We start from the raw sequence: 23,211 nt of genomic DNA, 5'->3' as shown, positions 1-23,211 counted from the left end.
TTTATCTTATTGGCCGCACCTCGCTACAACTGTGACAGTTTACATTAGTGAGACAAAAGCAGCTTTCAGCAGAAGCCTGTAGGTGTGGACCAACTAAGCTGGCCTGTCAGCTGCCTGTTTCTCCTGTTGGTTGTGTTGCACCTTTCAGGGATGGATGCCTTCTACATCTATCTTTAATGTCTGTACATAGTTTGGTGAGAGCGTGCATAGCCCTGCTAACACCTGTGGGTGGGGAAGGCGTTTCTGAGAGCTTTGGTATGATGAGCTTCTTTCCTGTGTTTCCACTGGGTTTTAAAAACTGGATGTTTTGGGGATACGCCTGGAAAAGGCCACAGGGGGACGTCCTGATTTTCATCAGTTGTTTGGGAGGCCGCTGAAGTGAGCAGCTGTGGGACAAATAACGATAGAGGAGATGGCGCTGATGGAAGAATTGATTTTCTTTCGTGTTTATGTAAACATGAAATGTAAGTTTATTCAGTTTGCTCCACTACACACAGGCGCAGTGATTGTTTTTGTCTCTATTCCTGCTTCATCTTTTTCATGTTTTCTCTGCAGTGGTTGAAACTACGTATATTAACTAAGACTCTGCACTTAGGTACAATTTTAAGGTAATTAAGCCTTAGGGACTGTTTGGCACATTCTACCCACTTCACATTCTTCATTTTTTGATTATTTTGGCTGTGTTCATGCAAATGGCATACATTTTGACAAGTCTAAAATACACTGTGGAAACTAAATTATTAAATTCAGAAAAAAAAGAAAAGAAAAGAAAAGAAAAGAAAAGAAAAGAAAAAATGCGCCACTGAAACCCACTCAAAATGCAATTTTTGATCCCACAGCCATAAAAGTACAAAAATATGCATTATATTATTTCTGGGTGTCATTCTGGGCTTTTGCCTTAGAATTTCACATTTTTACCATATTTGTCATATGGAGAGAATACACATTATTTCTACCTGGTACACTGTCACAATCAATGGTGCTGCTAATAACTGAAAATAATATAATAATAATAATAATAATAATAATAATAATAATAATAATAATAATAAGAATAATAATAAGAATAATAATAAGAATAATAATAAGAATAAGAATGATAATAAGAATGATAATAATTAATAATAAATCTACTTCGTATGTAGTATATTAAAAAAGCATTTTTTTTTTCAAATCTTGAAACATAATGGCATCATGACAAAAACCTGGCATTTAAAGGGTTAAAATTCTGAAAATGAATGAATATTTGATATTTATTATTAGGGCCTATTTTTGTAAAAAATAAATGCAATGAAAGTAGAAAATCATCATAATGGTTTTTTTTTTATTATAGGCTGATTTGGAAAAGTGCATTTTGTTTGCAGAGGGTGTGGAATATTAAAGCAGGCCTTAAGGGTTAATATGCTACTTCATACTTCTACTCTACAAGAATCTTGAATATTGTGCTTTTTACGCCACTTATTTTCTAGGACACCTGTACCAAGATTTGACATTAAAACATAACAATAAAATGTCATTGATATGCTGCTCTGAATATCTTAATTTCATCAGAATAATTTTTTTTAGCTTTTGTTCTTAAGCATCACCCTGTCAGGGTTCATTCTGTAACAATGACTCGCTCTCTGTACATCATCCTTTACATAAAGTCTATTGTTCATCATCTCTGTTTACTTTGAAAGACATCCTAAACAAACACATCAGTAATTTTCCAGTGACAGTTGACTGTTGCACAACAAGAACAGCAAACATTAGGAGGAGACAACAGGAGACAGCTGACTTTTGATGACAGTCACTTTACTTTTGCACTTTGATCTGAGAGTGAGTTTGGGATCATTACATCATAGCTCACACCCGCTTTCATCAGGAGCGAGCAAACTGAATCAGCACACTGTTTGACTCTCTTTGCTCCCGTCTTATCTGCTCTGTAACCTTACATGAAGATTTGTTCAACATATTGCGACACGTTTACCAAGTTAAACGAGATTATCTGGAAAATGTACTTTGCTGTAACGTCACGCCTTTGTCAATGACATTTTGAACTGTTAACAATGTTAAATGTCACACTTAAACATTTTGTGGACTGAGCTGCCGATTGGCTGGTTTTAGAGGCACATCTGTAGATCAAAGTGAGACAGATGTGTTTCCTAACAGCTGGATAAACAGTGTGACTTGATTGTAACTTTCCATCTGTAGCTGTTGCGTTCCAAGCCACCTATTTATAATCTCTAAATGATTATTATCCAACGAAATAAACATGCAGCTCAAATCCAGACTATTATTTGACTTCATCTTTCATTGTGATGAGTTCTTTCAGCACCAATCAGTTAGAAATAGGCTGCAGCCTGAAGAGGAGTCTTTATGGGACAGGGCGGGAACTGACTCCCACTACATGACATGGGACGATGACAGTGGACAGTGACTGAAGGGCCGAACCGCTCACCTTTAGGGAGTCCACGAGGTCCTCGACCAGGAAGAGGCGGCTCATCTGCTTCAGGGCTCGGTTGATGTAGGTCAGACTGGTGTCCACGTGCTTGCGGAAAGTCTCAGGAGGGATGCTGACATCCTTATCTATCAGTGCTCTGCAGAGAGGGAGGAGGAGAGGAAGGTGAGAACAAAACGAGGCTAAGAGTCCAAAAGTGCTGCAGGAAAACAGACAGACGCAGCCTGTGGTGAAACAAAGCTTACGAGGAAACTAACTTGTTTTTCTTAGTGTCCTGGTAGCATGAAGCATAAAGTTTTAGACCAGTGATACTCAATTTACAGCCCGTGGACAAAACCTGGCTGATAGGGTGCCACAATAAAAATAAAGTGATTCACACTGGGATTTTTTGTATTTTTAGTATACATAAGGTGCCAGAGTGCATAAACCAGCATCTAAATACAGCTTATTAATTTTTTTTTTTTAAAAAAGTGCCAGCGAAGGATACATGCACCCCCTGACAGAGATCCTTGCTAAGCCCCTAATGTCCTAAAATTCCAGAAACCTAAAAAAACGAAACTCGAAATGTCCTAAATTCCTAGAAATATCCAGAGAAATCCAAAAAACATCCTAAAATCCGAAAAACATCATAAGAATCCAAGCTACTTCATAAAATCCTTAAAAATGTCTTAAAATCCTAGAAAAGTTAAAAAATCCTAGAAACATCCTAAAATCCCAGAAACTTAAAAAAAAAAACAAGAACTGTCCTAAAATCCTAGAAATGTCCAAAAATGTCCTCAAATCCTAAACAATTCCTAAAATGCTACAAACACATATGGGGCTGCTGTAACTGGCCCCTGGCCTCCTGTCATTTTGCAAAAGTGGCCCCCCCAGCAGGTCAAGTTGAGGATCCTGCTTTAGAGGGCTGTTGATCAAGACCAGTGTCTCAATGATCACTTGAGCAAGTTCAGACATTTCTTACTTTCAAAACTCACTTTCCAATCTGAACTCTTGTGAGGTCAGCCGAGAGGTTTTGAAACTGAAGTGCTGGAAGAGTTGTTTCAAAACAACAGAATATTACGTTTCTTACTTTTCCTGTTTGGAGCAGACCGACCAGGAAATTTTAACATTTCCCTCGACTGCAGAGGGAGGGGTCTTGAATAGAGACAGACCTTCATTTAGAATTCCCCCTGTTGTATAATGAAAGCTTACAATAAAAATCAAGTAAAACTCTGCCCTGTGTTTTTGTCTGCTCCAGTTTTAGTTTGTTTTTTGTTTGTTGTAAAGATTTTTTTTTTCAAATTTTTATTATTTTTGGGGCTTTTGCCTTTATTTTTTAGGACAGATGAGGTGTCCAGGGAGGGAGAGGTCGAGGAGATGACATGCAGCAAAGTACTGCAGGTTAAAGTTGAACTGTGAAGTGAAGGGCCACAGGTCAGAATTGAACCCGGTTGCTGAAAAGGCCTCAGCCGAGGGGCTCGGCAATACTTAAAAAAATTTGAATTTGTGTTTTAGGATGAGTTTTGAAAATGAAAAACTAGATTTTCTCTTAAACTTCCTCCACTGCTCCCTTTGGGCTTCAGTAGTTCATAGTGGGCTGCACCCTCCCCCCAGGCTTACCACCTAAAGACACACACACACACACACACACACACACACACACACACACACACACACACACACACACACACACACACACACACACACACACACACACACACACGCGCACACACACACGAGATGTCTCATCAGTCATTTGGAACTGGCTCAAACAAACCACAGTCTGCTGCAAAGTGTGTTTAAAGTCTTCTGCAACTAAATGCAGCAGCATGACAAACAAATAAATTCACATAAAACTAATTATTGGTTGCAGCCCTGACCGAAGAATGTGAATAAGAGTGGATGAACCAGGACAAAGCAAAAATACCCAAAACAAAAAAGAAAAAAAACCCAGCTTTCAACTGCATCTTATTACTTCACACATACTGCAGCTGTTCTATTTTCACATCAGTTTCATTGTCTCCCTCTCTGAATGATCTGGTTTAATGTGAGGTCTGAGGAGGATTTAGGGTTTTGCTTTTGAACAGGAAACGTGTTTTCAGCTCTGGCCTCAACATGAAAGTTGTTCTATAAAAAAAGCAGAGGTTACACCAGGCCGTGATGCCACGTCTGCCCTCTAACATTCTCAAATTTGGGATAGTAATGAACTTTTTTCATCTATTCAATAGCTTTACTAGCATGAGACTTCACATGCTGCATTAACTACTGCAATGGAATTTAATAGGTGATTAAAATATTAAACAAAATAGAATAATGTATATATACAGCACATATAAACATGCATATAAACATATCGTGTATGCCGCATATATGTTTACCTATCAATATGTGTTTTGTGTGGGTGGGTGTGTTTTGTATTATGCAAATTAGGGGTTGACAGATATTAGTTTTTCAGGGCTGATAATGATTATTGGTAGTTTATGAGACCGATAACCAAAATCTGGAACTGATATGCTTTTCTAACAAAAATAAAAATCTGTCTGTCAATACTGAATACTGAATTTGGAATATAACAAACCCCAACACTAAAGTTTGTTTAAATGCCTTTAAATGAAACTTTCAAAATGCCAATTATTGATGTCAATAATCAGCCAGGCTGATAATCTGCCCACCCCTAATACAAATACTGTATAATTAATATAAGATTGTTTAGGGTCAATAAAGAACTGATTAATAGGGCGCCAAGAAGCACAGATGGTAGAGCGGGCGCCCCATGTGCAGCAGCCGCGGGTTCATTTCTGGCCTTGGCTGCATGTCATTCCCTCTTTCTCCCCCTTGTCCTATGAAATAAAGGCAAAAAGCCCAAAAAATAGTCTTTAAAAAAAACAACTAACAACTATATATTAATACAAAATCTGAGGCCTCAATTATTAAAAAAAGGAAAAAATCCTATGAAGTCCATAGTACATAAAAAGTCAGAGTATGAAGTGTTTTTGAGATGAACTCCAGTTGTGTGTTTGTGTGTGTGTGCGTGTGTGTGTTTACAGCTGCCTGGACATGGTTTAAGTGTGACACTGGTTTAAGATGATGCACGGCAGCAGCATGGCTCAGTGCACTGCATGACTTACTGTGTATCACTATCAATTATGTATGCTCCTTACATTATTCCATACTGATGGGTATCTGATGGGTATGAAACCATATGCTGGGTGAACGTTTTGCTCTGGAGAGCTGCAGCAGCAAATGCAAAGCATCTGAGTGTGAATGCTGAATCTTTTAGCACTCCAAGTATTACTGCTACTTCAGCTGCTATCAGCATGTACGAGTCTCATTTCCTCACATGGAACAAACTGGGTTTCAGAAGTGTTAACATCCTGACACTAATGCAAGTTTAAAGCCGCATCAATTATGAAATTCCAGGGCCGATAACAAAAAAGACGTTAATGGTACCATTGTTTTTTTGTTGTTGTTTTTCATTTTGTTTCTGTTATATAAATCTTGTGCCAGGGGAACAAAGTAATTGTCATTTAAAATTAGCAAGAAATTAGTAAAAAGCACAAGAAAAAATAAATATATATAATATAAATATAATAATTTTGTAATATGATCTTCAATATGTAATCATGAATGAATGATGAATTATGCATATTATATAATAGAATAGAATATGAACATTTTTCCCTAGCTTTTATAAAATAATCCTCTAAATCTATCAATTTCTTGCAATTTGTGGAGCATTACTTACCAAGTTGCATATTGCTTTTTCCACCAGGCTTTTTGAAAGAAATCAAGCCAATGTGGTCAGAGTTCAAAGGTCTAAATATTTGTGAGAGGTGTCTGACAGCAGCATGAGAAAAGTGATACCTCACCAGGTTTCAAAAAGGTTAATATAACCTTCCTTCACCTGAAAAACATTTAAAATTAAGGCTTTTTACTATATTAAACATAAATCATAATACCTTCTCTACTATCTATTTTATATTGCTGTGAAAACATGAACAAATTGTTGCATAATTGTTCACACTGTAGCACTATCAAGACAACAATAGGTTGCATTTCCAACTCTTGATAGTGAGTTTACTGCATCCTTTCGCTCTGTTGGCGTCCCAAGGAAGATCTTCAGTCATTTTCTACTGTCCCAAGGAAGACGGGACGCCATTTAGAGCCCTGCTTTTTAGCCTGTGCATACATAGGCTAGGGGAAGTCTACAGGGAAAATATCATGTTCAGCTGATAAAACTAGTGCATTCCTAAACAAAAGTCTAACTAGCATTTTTCTTAATAAAGCAAAAAAGATGATGTCCTCTATAGACTAATTACACTACTTAGTTTTTTTTACACTACATTATTTGGTTATTTTTGGGTTTATTTATTGTATCTTTGAATAACTTTTAAGATTCAACATGGTTAAGTCCCAAGCTATGTAAGTGAACTTCTGACTCCTTATGCTCCTGGTCCTGATCAGAGTTCCTCTAGTCTACCCTCACTAGTCGTACTGAGGTTAGGGCCAGTGACTAAAGGTGATCGGGCTTTTACCATCAGGGCCCCAAAGCTCTGGAACTCTCTGAGATTAGCCATGCTAACAGATTGCCTGGAGAGCACACAGAATAAGGTCAAAGTAAAGTGAATTTGTCGAGAGGATTTGGTCTTACTTGAAGGGGTGTCCATCGCTGGACTTCTGCACGGCCTGGACGACGGACTTGTAGATGCGGAAGGTGATGGTGACGCAGAGCAGGGCGAGCAGCAGGTAGGAGACCACGCTGATGACGCTGAAGGCTGCCAGCGACAGCAGCAGCAGCATGGACAGCCCAAACACCAAGCCCGACTTCTTGGGGTCTCGCCAGTGGATCAGATCCTTCACTGCAAAGGCGGGTTAGAGGGACAGGGTTAGACCGACATTGGTTTGCTCAGAACTGGCATACGATGAATTATAATGATATGAAGTTGTAGTATGATGGTGCTATAACTCTCAAATGGCCCTTTATGGTTTTCATTTAAAAAAAAGGTAGAACTACAGTATATACAAGCCAGGACTGGAGAAAACTCCTACTCTGCAGCTCTGGCCCAATAAAACATAAATATACCCCATAAATCTCCTTTGTCACCGGCAGCCCAGAATAACAGTGGAGGGCACGCTGCCATAGATGCCTGTCATGTTTGTATGCACGTCCTGTGAGGAGTCGTGCATGCAGAAGTGATAGCCTCTATACAAGGTGGTTATGTAATGCTAGAATGGGCTGGCTTGCTCTGGTGGCCACACCTCCCCCCTGTGTGGGGGAAAAGGGTGGATTTAAAAAAGCCTTGTGTAAGTGGTGGAGGAACCACGTGGGCTGATGCCTCAGGGACTGTTCAGGCTTCACTGCTCCAGCTAATTTAATGGGAACACACGTTATATAGGAAAAATTCACAGAAAAGTCACAACAGCTACAGCTAACTACTTGCTTTTTCATAAGACCCTGAATACAAAATCCCAAAGAGATCTGCCAGGTGAGCCCTGACCTCCCCAACTTTGACTTAAGTTTGGATCCAGAGGGGGATTTTTAACTCCTTGGGATGTTTTAATGTTTGACTGTGAGCCGGGATTTCAAAGCAGGTTGAAGTTGTGTCAGACATGTCTTGTGTATAGCAACTGAATGTCAGTGAATAGAACATTAGAAACATCTGTCAATACACTGCAGCTGAATTTAACACCCATCACATAGTGTGATGAAATGCAAGTTGAGTTAACACCACAGAGTGTCAACAAAACTCATCACTGGCTTACATGGTAAGCTTCGTATGAACAGGATTTGTTGCAGGGTTATTGTTTGGACTGGATTAGATCGGGTAAGTCAGTATAGAAAGTCGGCTCTGAAGGCCGCCATGTTCTCTGTAGACAGAGCTCAGTTACGTGCAGGTTAGGCTTTGGTGGTACCATGGTGTACCGCAGTATTTAGAAATCCCAAAGATGTGTTTTTATATACCGTCATAAATACAGGCACTCCTCTTTCTAATAAACCTGCATGTAGTGCACAGCATGCACCACCAGAGCTCAGTTTCCACTCTCTACTGGTGGAACAGGCAGCTGAGCTGAAAGACACAGCGACACCTAGTAGTGATGGGAGAAGTAACAGGACTGTGAACAGCCGGCGGCCAGCAGGCGGCCAGCAGGCAGAGAGAGACGGAGGGAATAACAGCATGTTTTTAAAGTCAAACTTGGTGAATTAAAGATTTATTTTCAGCCAAACTGGAGGTGGTGATTGTTTGAGCAGTGGACTTGGACTAACTAGATTACACACAAGAGTAACCAATTTATTTATGTTGAGTTTGAATGACGTTTGTATGTGTCTTTTAGTGCTGCCACTTTTCTGTCATCTTTTAGTGCAGCATTAGCACCCATCCACCAAAATTAGTGTGTAATATACAGGTAATTAAAATGCAGGACAACCTGCTAAAAATAGGAGATAGATTCCATTTGCCAGTAAACTGGAGCCGTCTACATGGCTTTTTTTTTTCTTTACCTGCAGGTTAAAGCCTCACTTGTGAGTCTACTAATGCTGGAAAACAGTGTTAGCAAAAAGAAAAAGGCAGCAAGGAGGCCAGAGAAAATGCTACAGTGGTTGGTTCTGTTGCTCACTTTTTCAAACTGAATGCCAACTGATTTTGAACAATTGAACGCTGCTTGTACTAAGATGGCCAGAATTTGTTGTGGCATGTCATCGCATTGGTCTGCAAAAGGTACAAAAAACTAACGCAGGAGCTGAAAAAATACACGTGACTCCTCTAGAGTCATTTGTTGACAGAATGGATGCAGATAGTAAACTTTCCCACTAGAGACAAAAGCCAGATGTTAGTGTTTTTTGTCCAGTGGGAAAAGGACATATGGGCAATCCTCCTAAAAAAAACCATCAGACTGTTAGAAAATTACTTTCCTAGTTTAAAACACACATTTTCTGAAAGTTACATATGTGGATGACTTGGAGATAAATGTTAACAAAATAAATATTTTTGGCATTATTTTTCATACCACTACATGGCTTGTGTGGCATCTTTACACAGTAAGTGCTGCACGCCCAGAGCTGAAGCTGTTTATGAGACTGTGAGAGAAAAGCAGCTGCAAAAGCAGCACTGCTGTGGGGCTCACACACTAACACAACTCTATTGTTCCCAGTTCTGTCTGTTGAACCCACAATGAGACTGTGAAAACCTCATAACTCCAGTGCAATACCATTTTCATCTATCAAGTCAGTGACTTGGAAAAAATCAGGACAAGTGGATTCATAAAGCCACACGTCAAAACTGATTTGACAACATAAAAGTGCATAGTGGTCCAGCTGGAAACAAAGTAGACTTCCCTGGAAATGGAATGTTTTCATCAGACAGAAACAATGAGCGGGGTTTCCTCACTCTGCACTGCAGGGGTGCGCGTGTCCTCCCAGCATGCTTTGCTGCCGGTACCCACTGGGAGGCAGCCGGAGCTTGACGGCCCTCGTTCATTATCTCTCTGTCCCTGTCTCTCTGTCTCTGGCCCTGGCTCTACTCTGTTCAGGTCCCAGTGGCTGCTGAGGCGCAGTGGCCTGCTTTCACTGTGCTGCTCTTAAAGCTGCACACACACTCACACACACAACCACAGGCCTGAGCAGGAAAAGGCTCAACCAACGAACTATTTAATGCACCCTTCTAGAACCATCATCAGTGACAAATCAAATTTGAAAGCATTAACCAACTGCTAACACTTTTTTCTACAGTATGTTGATTTGAGTCTTTGCTCGTGCAGGTACACACACTGCACCACCTGATACCACTGCCACACCAAACCTGCTTTTAACTCTCTGACATCATATGTTCTGCAAAAGATCTTGAAGGTCTCTGTCATGATTTAAATCCACACAACGTACAGCAGCTCTCTGTGACAGCAGACACTTGTCACCACTGACGCAGCGCATGAATCCATAGGCATGTGCGTCTATGTCATGTGAATCTAAGCCAGCTGCTATTTTGTCTCAGAGTGGGCACAATCATAACTAATCCCCATCAGTGAACATTCAGGACCAGTGTTCACTCTTAACTGGTAGTTGACGTTAGAAACCATTTTGCTGATGAAAACTGTGAGAAACTGGGTATATGATGCTTTACACGCAGAAGATTTATATAATCAGCACAGTTTTAAGGCGGATAACTATAGAGTTCTTGAGTTATAGCCAAAAAAAGACAGATGCAAGGTCACAGTGACCTTGACCTTTGAACACCAAATTCTAATCAGCTCATCATTGAGTCAAAGTGAATGTTTGTGGCAAATGTGATATGAATGTACAGACAACAAGAAAACATAATGCCTTTGGCCTCTGCTATTGCTGTTGAGAAAGCATAAAAATGTTTGTCACCAACCTTATTCTCATGTATGTTTTGTTTTTGTTGAGGTGTAGGGATTAAAATGTTAGCAGTGGGCTATCGTACATTCAGAATAATCAGTAATAAAATGTGCTCAAATAATTGTTAAAACCAGTCAGTCAAGTTTGTTAATATATAGAAATTTGTAGTTGTAGAAAAAATGTCTAAATGACATTTCAACATTTGATACAACGTGTCACCTTGATTCCAATTTCTGACACCTGCATCAGCCCAACTGAAAAGTGGAAAGTTGTAGCGCTATAAAACCCAAACAATGAAGGGTAGCCATAATACAATTTGAGCAGTTTAATTAATTACTAACTGCTCCACTGGAGAATGTAGCAATAAGATTATTTTAAGTAACAACCCATTAAGCCTTTTCAAACCATGCTCTATTTTCCCTGTGACCCCATTACTGTATACATCCTGACTGAAGTCACTCCTTCTCACTAAAACAAGATAATAACCACAACACACAAGATATTACAGGTCTGCGTCTTACAGCTTAGTGGGGAGTCAAATACCAAACACTTTTACAGGTTTGATTCAAGTATTCACATATGCTTTTTTCCTCCACTTTACAAATCTTCACACAGAGGATTAACACAAATCTGACCACAAATGGAATGCTTGATTTAAACTAATCTGTAGGCCCCAGCAACAAGTCTGGTTTTAGAACTAGCCCACAAAGAAATGAAGAGAGTCACTTTTGGCCGGCACTGTGTGAATTTCACTGACAGATGGCTGTAATAGAATTTATAAAAAGGGGGTTGTTTGAACTTGTATGGCAATGCAGCAAACATCTAGCATATCCAACATGACAACAGAGACCAACTGAAACAAACTCCCCCTGCCTAATAAGCAGGAGCAGTACTGCAGAGATGCACTAAAATAGCTCAAGCTCATGGCTGGAGGGGGAGGATCCAACAACACAGGCTCCTCTACAGAACACCACACACAAGAGCTTCCTCTTCAACACAAAGTCTTTATTATCACTATTAGATAACAATTACATTATGTGCATGGCTAATGAGCCTCACCAAGCAGTGAACAAAACAGCTTTAAAATGAAGCTGAACTTTTGTCTCTTCTGCACTGTTTGCCCTTCATTTCTGGTTGCCAGAGCACCAGCACTTTGTTCTCTGTTGTGCCAACTCCAGGTTAAAATATTCAACACATGTAGACGAACCGATGAATGTGTTAGGATTACCGTCTGCATACCAGCCTGTATGCATGCGTGTGTGGAATGGAGATCATGTTTGCAGAGGAGGGGAGGGTACTGCAGAACTGGCTGCTGGGGCTCATGAAAAACAATACCCAGCAGTACTTTGCCCTTGCTCTGGTCAACTTTCAATGAGTAATAATCATCACAGTATGCTGTGTGTTGCACACAAACAGGGTGGTTTATATAAGCTTGCATATTAAAGACAAATTTAGATGAAAATATGGCTGGACTTGGATGAAATGAGGACTGAAAGACCTGACAGAAAACTAATTTCCCCAGATAGCATCTTTACTGATGTATGAATTCCAACAAAAATAATTTGAGAGAAATGCAAGTAATTTTGCATAACTTTGCTTGTTTTTTTTGTACTATGCCTTGTCATTATGACATGGTCGTCACCAAGTGCGCTGTGGAAAGTCACATTAAGACAGAAACCCGACACTGGGGATTGACTGTACCCCGTGACATGCAAGGTTCTTGCAAGCCAACACTGGGACGCCATTTTTAAACCCCCATCCACTCTCTGTCAGTGGACCACTGCCGAGCTGTAAAGGACAGAGGGCAGGACAGGGTCAAAAGCTCAAAAGGAGCAGGGATCATTAGACCATATGCAGTCTTAGTATCCTTACATCACTCCACTGTGGTTTATCTACAATAATCTCTGACAACTGCAGACTCTGCAGCTTTAGTATACTGTCAAATACGCCTATGTCTTTTGAGACCTTCTTTCTTTTCTATATTGTTCTCTTTATGCCTATATAACCAACTACCTGACAAAATCTCCTCAAACACATGTCCAGGGCTGGGCAGTATCATATCCAATTATATAAACATTATTACTACAACTCTGAAATGCTATTTAGTGTTACGTGTAAGTCTAAAGGTGATTTCCCTGCACATTAAGAGGTGTGTCTGACACCTGCTCCAATGACCTGACTGCATTCTTACATTTAGTCTGCACATGTGCTATCATGCTGTAATAATATGCACTACTGACTATTATGTGTAGGTTGTGTTACCACACGCCAGCTGATGATGGAATGTGCTCATCAAATCAATCTACAAAACAACTGATTCTCCTAAAAAGATAAACTTGTTAATCTGTAATGGGTTTGGATTAAATGAGATGATGAGTACATGTAACAAGTGCACTGTTTAAAGCTGTAGGATTAAAAAACAAATTTTATCAGTTCAACAACAATACAGAAAACTGCACCAACACCGACCTTTCTTTCATTTTACTAACCTAAAGTCTGAGCGCTTATTTATTTATTCTCATCGTTAAGATATCTGTACGGAGAAGGACAGAGCCTTCTGTCCGTACAATAGGTGCGTCCATATTTGTGCATGTTTTCTGGAAGGTTACGGATATGAACGAAACAGAGCAGTACCAGAAGAGATCATGCCGAAAATATAATGCAGTTCAAGTAAGATACAACCATAGGAAAAGTCAAAGACATTTAAGAAAAAGGGAAAAATATGCAGCACATATCAGCTCTTGGTCAATAAGTAACAAAAAAATTGTCCAGTACTGAGGTGGTAAGACTTTTTTTTTTTTTTTTGTGCATTTTTCCAAAAACCTTTGATCTACTTAGCACACCTACTTTAGTGGCCAGGTGTGCAAAGGTGAAAAAATAAACAGGATTTGAAGCAGGTACAAGACCACACACGCCTTCAAAAAGTGGCACAGTATGAAAGTGTAGAATGTGGCATTCAAGAACTGGTATTAACGTTTGTATTTATATGTGTCCAACTGAGTTCATCTAAGGCCTTTGTGCTCCTAGTATAACTCCTTGCTGACAGGTGGAAAGAAGTGTCAACTACTCTACGAATTAACAAGCAGGCTACACTCAGACCATAAAAGAAGCCAATGACTAGAAAGGTGTCTGTCTGCAATCACCAAGTGGGTGCCTTTTTTACCACAAAGTCCATGTATAGAACATGTAAAAATGCATTCCTTGAAAAGGAAGGAGCAGGCAGTTACAAGGTGCAAGTGGTGAAAGGGGCCTTTTGAGGGGACTGCATGAAGTCAGCAGGCCTACTGCCCGTGAGGAAGAGGTGTTACCTGATAAGTGGGTTAGTATTGCTGTCAAGACATGCTCAGCAAGATGATAGGCTTCAGCCACCCATTCGTCAATGGCTTCTACCTCTTTGGAATATGTGCTGTCAAACACAGGGTTGCTTTGGGGACATGGAGGATTAGGAGCTGAGGTAACAGAAGACTGCTGTACAGATGTAGCACTGGGGTTAGCTTTGCCCAGGTCAGGAACCTTCGACTGGAGAGTCATCACCTCCTCCTCCTCCTCTTGACTGCTGCCGAGCTCTTTGAGAGCATTGATGGTCAGCTGTTCTTGTTCAAGATCCATCACCATGGTTGGAGGGGACTGGGGAGGAGGTATACCAGTTTTGCAGACCTTGTCATGGGAAGGAATGGCTTGGTGTGTGTTATCAGGTTCTTCGTCATGCCTTGATTTCAGGCACTCGCGCATGAACTCCACAAAGCTATCGGCCTGCTCAGATGAGTTGTCAGGGTCAATGCTTTCTGGGTTGCTTGTTGTGTCAGGTGTGTTGTGACCTGCTTTTGTGTCCTGCTGGACGTTTGAGCTGATTTTCTGTGCTGGGAGGGAGTTGCCATTTGCCATGTTATCTGTAACAATATCAGAGGTAGTTTTCTTATTGAAGTCTTGCTCACTGATGATGCTCGGTGTCTCATTTCGGAAAGAAGAATATGGGTCTTGGGAATATTCTCTTAGAGATGACTGACTTTGGTTGGGGAAGGCTTCGTCATCGTTCAGTGAAGAGAAATCGTCCACATTTTGACTGCTTGCATTCAGTGGTTCAACTTGGATTTGTGAAGGATCAGACAGAAACCGCTCCTTGGCATTATTCAACCCTTTGTCATTAATATCATCCAAGGGAGAGGATGCATCATAATCATAATCAAATGACTCTCTGTCATATATATCATCTTGCATGAAGCTGGTTTTAGGAAGGGAAGTCTCCATGTAAGCATCTTTTGCAACTGTGTTGCTCTTTTCATCCACCTTCGGTTTGGCAACTAAGATATCTTGTGCTTCATCAGACCACTCGTCATCATTGTCTGGAAAGTCCACTTCTTCATTTGTGACTGTGAAAGGGGAGGGTTTATCGTCTCCCTTGCTGGAAGTGGTCTGTGCTTTTTCAGGTTGTGCTTGATTGGGTAGGGTTTCAGCATTAGATGCAGATTCCTGATTTTCAGTTTCAGGAAGAGTCTTGAGTATCTTGTGTTTTGGAGAGTACTCAGCATCAGAGTCCACAGGTGAGGATGGAGGGGAGTAGCCTTCCATAAATTCAGTTTCTATGGGTCGTGTTTTGGGTGGTTCATTCTTACTCTCCTCTGGCTCTGGGGTTTTTGTAGCCTCTCTAGCTGTGTCTTTTACAACCTCATAATCCTCATCTTCCTCTGCTTCAAGCTCCATTTCCATCTCCTCGTCACTGTAATTTGGCTCATCCGTCTCAATAACATTTATTGTAGGAACCGTCATTAGCTTCCTCTCAGATTTTGGTGGAGGGGTCACCTCCTCAGTGGACGGATTGGATGCAGCGGAAGCAGGGGTAGTGGTGGGATTATTTGATACAGCTGGATCAGAAGATGGAGGTGGAACAGATGCAGGAACAGTAACACCATCTTCAATGACAGTGTCGTCTGATTCTCCTGAGCTGTCTGCTTCGCTTGCCTCTGGGGGCTCCAGATCACCCGTCCACTTGGTCTTTTTGTCATCTGAAACATTCTGCTTAGCATCCTTGCCAACTGGTGGAGAGACAAGAGGAGATGGGGAGTCAAAGCCGGCAGGAGGTGCCGGTGAAGCTGGAAGCACTGAATCAAGATTCGATGGAGCCTGGGCACCTGATTTTTCCTGCTGATCCCACATGTAGGCTGTTGGCAAAAAGCTGAGGTCAAACTCTGACTCCTCCTCAACACTTGGCTGCTTCTGTGTTTCACTGAGCTCGTCCTTCAACTTTGGAGCTTCAGCAGGAGAATCCATGAAAGCATCAGGGACACCAGCAAAGGCAGCAGGAGCAGCAGGTATAACTACGTTAGTCTCCTTCTCCGGTTTTGATGCAACATTGTCTGAAGTCTGGGTGCCTTTAATTGAATCTACAGCATCAAAATCTGGTGCAGGAGGTAAATGAGCCTTCATCCACTCTTCAGTTTCTTCAAATTCATTCACTTGTCTTAAATCTCCAAGTACTTCAAAGGGGGACTCTGGTGACTCCGGATCGGTAGAACCTCCTATTTTCTGAACAGTTGGTGTTATTTTCTCAGTGGGAGACTTGGGTTTGTCTGAGGGGGTTCTTGGGGTCTCAGTAGGAGTTTTGGTGGTCTCAGTGAAAGTTTTGGGGGTCTCAGTGAAAGTTTTGGGGATCTCAGCTGGAGTTTTGGGGATCTCAGATGGAGTTTTGGGGATCTCAGCTGGAGTTTTGGGGATCTCAGTGGGAGTTTTAGGGGTCTCAGTGGGAGTTTTAGGGATCTCAGTGGGAGTTTTGGGGTTTTCAGTGGGAGATTTTTCATGGTGGCGGTCTCTGAAGTGAGAGTAACCTCCGTCGCTTCTAAAATCCGGTTCCTTCTTTTTGGCAGCAAGAGCTTCGAGTGCTTTTATTCGCTCCGATACAGGAGATGTTTTTATCGGTGAGTCCGGTTGTCCATCTGGTGGCCCTGCCTCACTCCCATAATTACCAGGGGTGAAAGAACCAGGTTGAGAAGGAAAGCGAAGGGATGTCGCAACACCTTCGCTAGGCTTGTCCGAGCCCAGGACCACTCTTTTGTCTGCATCAGCGTGCACGAGGAATGACAGCCAAGAGGAAAAAGGAGGGGAGGTCATGTAAATCACACACACTAAACTCCCATGCACTTCTATTATTATTCAGCGAGGCCTTAATGTTGCAGCCGAAGCATTCATGCATTGCATCATGGAAATATAAGGCAGATTCATATAATGGATGGGATCTTCACTTTTTGCATGCTGCTCTTAACTATGTCCACAAAGTTGCCATCAGACAGCACTCAGTATGGCAACTGAAATTATCTGAGTGATCAGATGAAGCAGCAAAGGAAATAAAAATCTCACTGATCTCACCACATGTAGCTGTGGTGATTGCATGTTAGTTGCAATTTGTATAGCAAGTGGTTTGCTATATATTTGCAGGATTGAAAGCAGTTTCTTTTTGATAGTGTTAATTTGATAACTTGTTTGTTAACAGTATATGGCATTTAAGTAATAAATTCTTTAGTATTTTTTTTTAAGTTGAAATGTGTTTGTATTTGGAAATGGTTCCCTTTAAACACAAAAATAAATATGCTGATGGTGTGTCATCCGTTTGTATTTTTGTATTTTGTTTGTATTTTGTGTGTGATTTTTCCAAAATCCAGGACTGTAGTCCACTAAAACGTACAACTGGTATGCAACAACTATTTTCCTTTTAGTTTCATGCAATCTAAGCTCTGACTTCACCCCCAAATATTCTTTTGTTATGTGTTTATATTGTTTTTTTTCCCCTTTCAATTTTCAAGGACAACTCACTGAGACTACTATCCTAAATTTGAAAGTCCACAGCAATTTTACAGAAAACAAAATTCAAATGTCATTATTAACAGCAACTTCATGAGAACTGCTAGAGGTCATCATAGAGGACACCTTCAGACAAAGCACCATGGAATAATACAGAACTGAATTAACACTGAAAAATGATACGTAAGACTTCTAAAAACAAAGCAAAGGTCACAAAGTTAAAAAGCCCTTTTTTGTATTGTAGGGTGTATTACATCATAAAATAAAAGGCTGATGTTGCTGCGTTGTCAACATGTACCTTTAAAATTCAAGATGTCATCCTCATTATGTTCTTTTACAGGGTTTTCCTTTGTGTTAATGAAGATAGTCGCACAATGGCAGCCTTGATTTAAAAAAAAAAAGTGTTAATAATTTACCAGTGTTTCTCCTCTCTTTCATCACAGGGTTTTCCCTTGCCATCTACAACAGAAGCTGGCCCACTCTGTCACACGGCTGACTACCTCATCCGACAGCTTTTTTTGTTTTTTTTTAAGTAACACTTTACCAGTGGCTCCCCTGCAATAATATTTGCCATAGATATCGATAACAAAACAAATGGCTGTCAAACTATGCAAAAAATGCCCTGAGCTTTACACTCCTTCAGAACCAGCCAGTCCGATATACATTAGGAACGAATGCCATCTTGACAACACCATATCAATTCTCTTAACACATTCTTGGTTGACAGACTGAGCAAACTTCTCAGTGCATCTCTGCTCTTCAACACGTGGGGTGCGATATATCATCACTCCCTATCAACCCCACCAATGCAACAAATATGGCCTCAAGTTCTGCTTTCTAACTTAAATGTTTCAGCCAAAGTATTAGCCTGTTTTGCTGCATAAAGCTTCGGGCTTAGGTACATTTAAATTTGTTAAATTTAAATTTAAATTTTGTTTAGAAATTTATTTTTCTTTCTAACTGTGCCAATTTTGCGTGTGCCAAATAGATGGCCTGCATCATGGCATGCTAAAATTAGCATAAGCCTAGTACATTTGACATTGCATAATGGCTGTGAAAAACGGCAACATTTAACAAAGGTAGCATTATAAAATTTGGCTCCATGATAACACAAGGTTCGCAGACAAAAGAATTGTCTTTTGCTAGACACGTTTTCCCAAAATATCCAACATGCTAACCTCATTAGCATAAGCCTATGACACTTTACATTTCATAACTTACCCTAGCAACTAGTGGACTTTTCCTCTACTCATATGAAGCCATGATAAATCTCTCACAGGGCTTCAAAAATTTTTGTGTGTGTGTGTGTGTGTGTGTGTGTGTGTGTGGGGGGGAGGGGGCTTTATTTTCTTCGCAACTAACTGTTTCAGATTTAATTTCTGGGGAGGTGCATGTCAGGCTACAGCATAGGCTACATATGTATGATGTCAATTCAACACAGTAGTATAACCTTGCTTTAGCCTGGCAAACTTACAGTTAACAACTGGTCAAGTTCAGGTCTTTTTCAGTACCTGTAGCATTAAGTCAGGTTGGGTCAGGTCTTAAAGACAAGGGTAAAGGCCATTTTTGAGTGTCGTTTCTAAAATTGTCGACTGCTAACTGTAGTCCCTTTCAAATGAAATAAATAAATAAATAAATAAATAAATCCCGTTTCCTCCAATTCTCCCTACAGATCTCTATTTTTGTTTTCCATTCCAAACAGCAGGATCAACCTGGCAACAACCTACATACTAATGATGGAAAACAGTTTAATCGTGCAAAAGGCCGGTCGTTAACCAAGTGCACAGTGTTCACCAATAACATTTCAGGAAGTGCATAACAATTCAAGCTTTCCGCACATTGTTTTCAAACACAACAGGAAAAAAGAGGATTAATCTAAAAAATATTTCAAACATAAGAAGAGTAGCATTCATTATTGTGCTCACTACATAATTAGTTTTTGTTAACTGCCTATTACAACATCATCAGAATTATGTAATGTTCTCGAAATGGTGAAAAATATGCCAAAAGTTAGATAATACTGCTGTCCCGGTGCAGTTAATCAGGTCATTCCAACACCAACACTTCCTCAGCCACACAGCTGAGGACGCTTTAACTCTTTTTCACTATGATGGCAGGGCCCCCCTTCCCAAGCCATGTGGCCCCTAGCTGCCCTGGAGGCCACAGAGATCTAAAGATGTTCCATGCAACTGTTCCATGCAACTGTTCCAACGATCACATGATCCCTTTTAGCGCCAATGACCCTCTGTGTCGCCCAACATCCCGTCATTACGATAGGGAATTGGCAGCTATATTAGGGAATGAACATCAGCTGCCCGGCCCAGCTTAACCTGAACTCCAGCCTCTGACTGAATTTAACTTTCACCCAGCAGGCGCTCTTAAAAACATGTTTCAACATCCACTACTTTTATCTATGCAACATCCAGATTTTTCCTACTTCGAGTGAACCTTGCAATGTTAGCTGTGTTGTCAGCATGATCCCCATGACCCCACCCCTCCCCTGCCACTGTACAGACACAGACTTTTCCACTGAGGTCCAACTGACTGGTCCACTTTGTCTTGGACTGCCACCTCCCCTGCGCCACAATACAATGCCTTGTTCAAACTAGGCCACATGAATGGACTTTCCATCTCGCCAACAGCGTTGTAGTCCTTTGGCTCTGCACTAGTAAACAAATTCCAAAACAGCTCGTGCTCTGTGGATACATCTACAGATTTTAGATGAAGCCAGAGTTTTTAGATTACAAACTAAACTTCCGGAGGGTCTATCATTCGGGAGTAGCTTCGTGAAAATGGTTTAGATAAATCTGTCAACAACTTTGCTTCGTAATAAGCCACTACTCATGAGCCATCTGCCAAATTAGGCCTCAGTGGTCTTCATGTCTGATTTATGTAATCTGCTCTCTCTCCGCTCTTGGGTGATTATGTATGTGGATTGTGTAGCAAACTCATTTACAATTTATTTGTTTATGACCTTGGGATCAACTGTATGTGACGAAATAATCCCAACTCAAAAAAAGATCGTGTGGCGGTATATTTGGGGGTTCAGAATCCTTGTCGTCTTGTCACTTGAATTTATTAATAAAGTGATACACACCAAAATGTATTCCTAAAGTTCACCAATGATGGGATTTACAGGGAAATCCCACACACTGATGAACCGATAAGACGTTTTAAAGTCAGATATCCCTGCTGAAAGGCAGATAAGTTGCCAAGAGTTCAAATTCCACAGGGTGCAGTCACGTCTGTCTACCCTCATTTACAGAGTGAATGCCTATGACATAAGTGTGTAATAGTAACATGTGACTTGGAATACTTTGTGTCTCATGTTATCTTCTATGCTCATCACTCTATCCTAATATATAACTGCTATCACAGTGCTGGCTACCAGTTGTTCACACAACTTTTAACACTGATGACAGCACAAAAAGAATCAGAACATAAAGAAGCAAAAAACGATAGAAAGAAAAAAGAAATAAAACCTACTTATTAATGCTGAAGCAAGGATGTGAGACATGCACAAAGCCTACAAAGCCAGAAGCAGATAGTGGGATGGAGGGCGGGTGAGCAGCCACAGGCGATGGCAGGCCCAGGTCGCTGGGCGGTGGATGATATCTCCAGTGCCACTCATCCTCTGGGGGCCCTGGTTGCTACTGGGGGGTGATAGGAGCTTGGGCTCGGATACTAGGGCAGCAGGAAGCTGGTGCCCCCCCCGGGATACCAACCTGATCCATTTTTAGGTTTCTGCTCTTGTGCGCACAATGTGAACTTGAACTTCTCCGCTTTCTTAAAATAAGGTGGCAATCTTGGGATTATCTTGAACCTACAGTGAGCGCTGCTGACCTACATAATGCTCGCTGGCAGGCAGTGAAAAACTGAAATGGATCAGATTGCTAGCAGCTGCGGAGGCACGGTTTTACCAGTCTAATTCTTGGATTCTGGACATGGGCGAGAACAAGTGGCGCTGAATTCTGAAACAGACTTCTTTGATTTGAGCTGGTGATTTATGACAGTTTTATTAATCACCTCCGAGGCAGCTTAGGCACAAAATGTGTCACGTGTAAATATTAGAAGTAGGGGAAAACTTGATATAACCAAGTATTGTGATATTTTTGCTTGGCGATATTGAATTGTACTGTTGCAAGTATCAAATATTTTTTATTATTTAAAATATTAATATTACAACAAATTCAGCTTTTGGTACTCTACTAAAATAATAAAACCAACAGCTTTTTCAGTCTACTAGAAAAAATATACTGCTAAAAAATGACAAAAATTTGTTGTGAGATGAATGGACTTAAATCTTTGTCATATATAAAGCAGATGTTTTGGGAGAAAATATGCAATTAAATTATGAATCACAATATATTGCAATCAGTGGTGTAATGTAATGATGCACTTTTACTTTGTTATAGTATAGTACTTGGGCGTATCTGTGCTTTAGTTTTTATATGTCTGTCAGTTTTCCCTCATCTATCTCAGCTACTTACTACAAAATAGGGAAGGAAGGGAGGAAGGAGGGAGGGACAGACAAATTAACGAATTGGAAGGAAGGAAAAAATGGATTTTGTTCTTTAGAACCTTAGCAAAACTAAAAAACCTAATTTTTCTTCATGATGGCAAACTAATTTTTAAACTTGACTTTACATGATTAATTACTATACAAATAAAGCTACCTTGCCTAAAATTTCTTCTGATACCTAAGTACAGTAGATATGTGTTTCTTTAAGACTTTTACTTATGTAATATTCTACTAGGTGACTAACCTCTATCATAGTGGTTTTATGGTTTTATTTTTTTTCTTTAGTAATTTCTTTTATTCGGAAATGTTGGCATACAAAAAGAACACAGTTGGAATGTACTTAAACATTTTTTTTTAAATGGTAAAAAGAATATGTACTTTTACTTCCATTATGACTTATATATTACAATAAACAACATGTTTGAAATTGCAATACGAATGTATTGTGACCTACGTATTGTAATAATATCATATCATATTGTGGGGCCTGTGGTGACTTGTAAATATGTATATAAGCTCTGTTGGTTGAACTTCTGTTGCTCAGACGTCGGCTCTGCACAGATGCATTTCCTGCCACCTCAACAATAAACTAACAATGTAACCTGTCAGTAGGTCAAGATATTTAGGTCACGAGCTAGAGAGGTTTCGTATCAAGTTGCAGCAGGGGGTTAAAAATTACCAATACCATATGTCAGTGAAGACAGGAGGAGCTGCCTTACTAACTTACAATTAGTGCAGCAACTGCGAGTCAGCAGTGTTGGAAACAGATGGTTAGCAAGACAAGATCTGTAGGAGGAGGGGTGGGCTGAGACTGATCGAGCTAGGGAAGGAGCTGGGGGGTTCAGACTACATCACCACGCCGTTGGTTTCTTTGCAGGTTTGTTCTGTTTTGATCGGATTCGTACGAGCAGGAGAGGGGCACTAGAAAGAGGGATGAAGTAGAGCGGTACAGCAGCAGGCCAGCGAGAGAGTACAGGACAGAGGGGGAGAGAGAGAGCAGGCGAGCAGCGTAAGAGAACCATACACTTGCCTTGAGGAGACTGAATGAGAGATACAGGCGAAGAGGAAAGAAAGGAATCTGAAAAAATAAAAAGGACAGAAGAATGATCATCATAGAAGAGGAAGAAA

General features: G+C 40.5%; 1 protein-coding gene across 1 annotated transcript in view; it reads right to left on the bottom strand.

The window, feature by feature from the left end:
* The window catches only part of rtn3 (reticulon 3), a 40,974-nt gene that overhangs the window by 6,788 nt on the left and 10,975 nt on the right, over window positions 1-23,211 (bottom strand). Inside the window, exons 2-5 of the mRNA XM_042512264.1 lie at window positions 23,114-23,161; window positions 14,078-16,819; window positions 7,071-7,278; window positions 2,441-2,579 (exon numbers count right to left, since the gene is read on the bottom strand). Coding sequence (XP_042368198.1) covers window positions 2,441-2,579; window positions 7,071-7,278; window positions 14,078-16,819; window positions 23,114-23,161 — 3,137 coding nt within the window. The remainder of the gene's footprint in view (window positions 1-2,440; window positions 2,580-7,070; window positions 7,279-14,077; window positions 16,820-23,113; window positions 23,162-23,211) is intronic.

Source organism: Plectropomus leopardus, chromosome 23, assembly GCF_008729295.1.
Source record: "Plectropomus leopardus isolate mb chromosome 23, YSFRI_Pleo_2.0, whole genome shotgun sequence".
Lineage (NCBI taxonomy): Eukaryota > Metazoa > Chordata > Actinopteri > Perciformes > Serranidae > Plectropomus > Plectropomus leopardus.
Note: the sequence above shows the minus strand (reverse complement) of the source record. Positions and strands in the feature narration are given on the sequence as shown.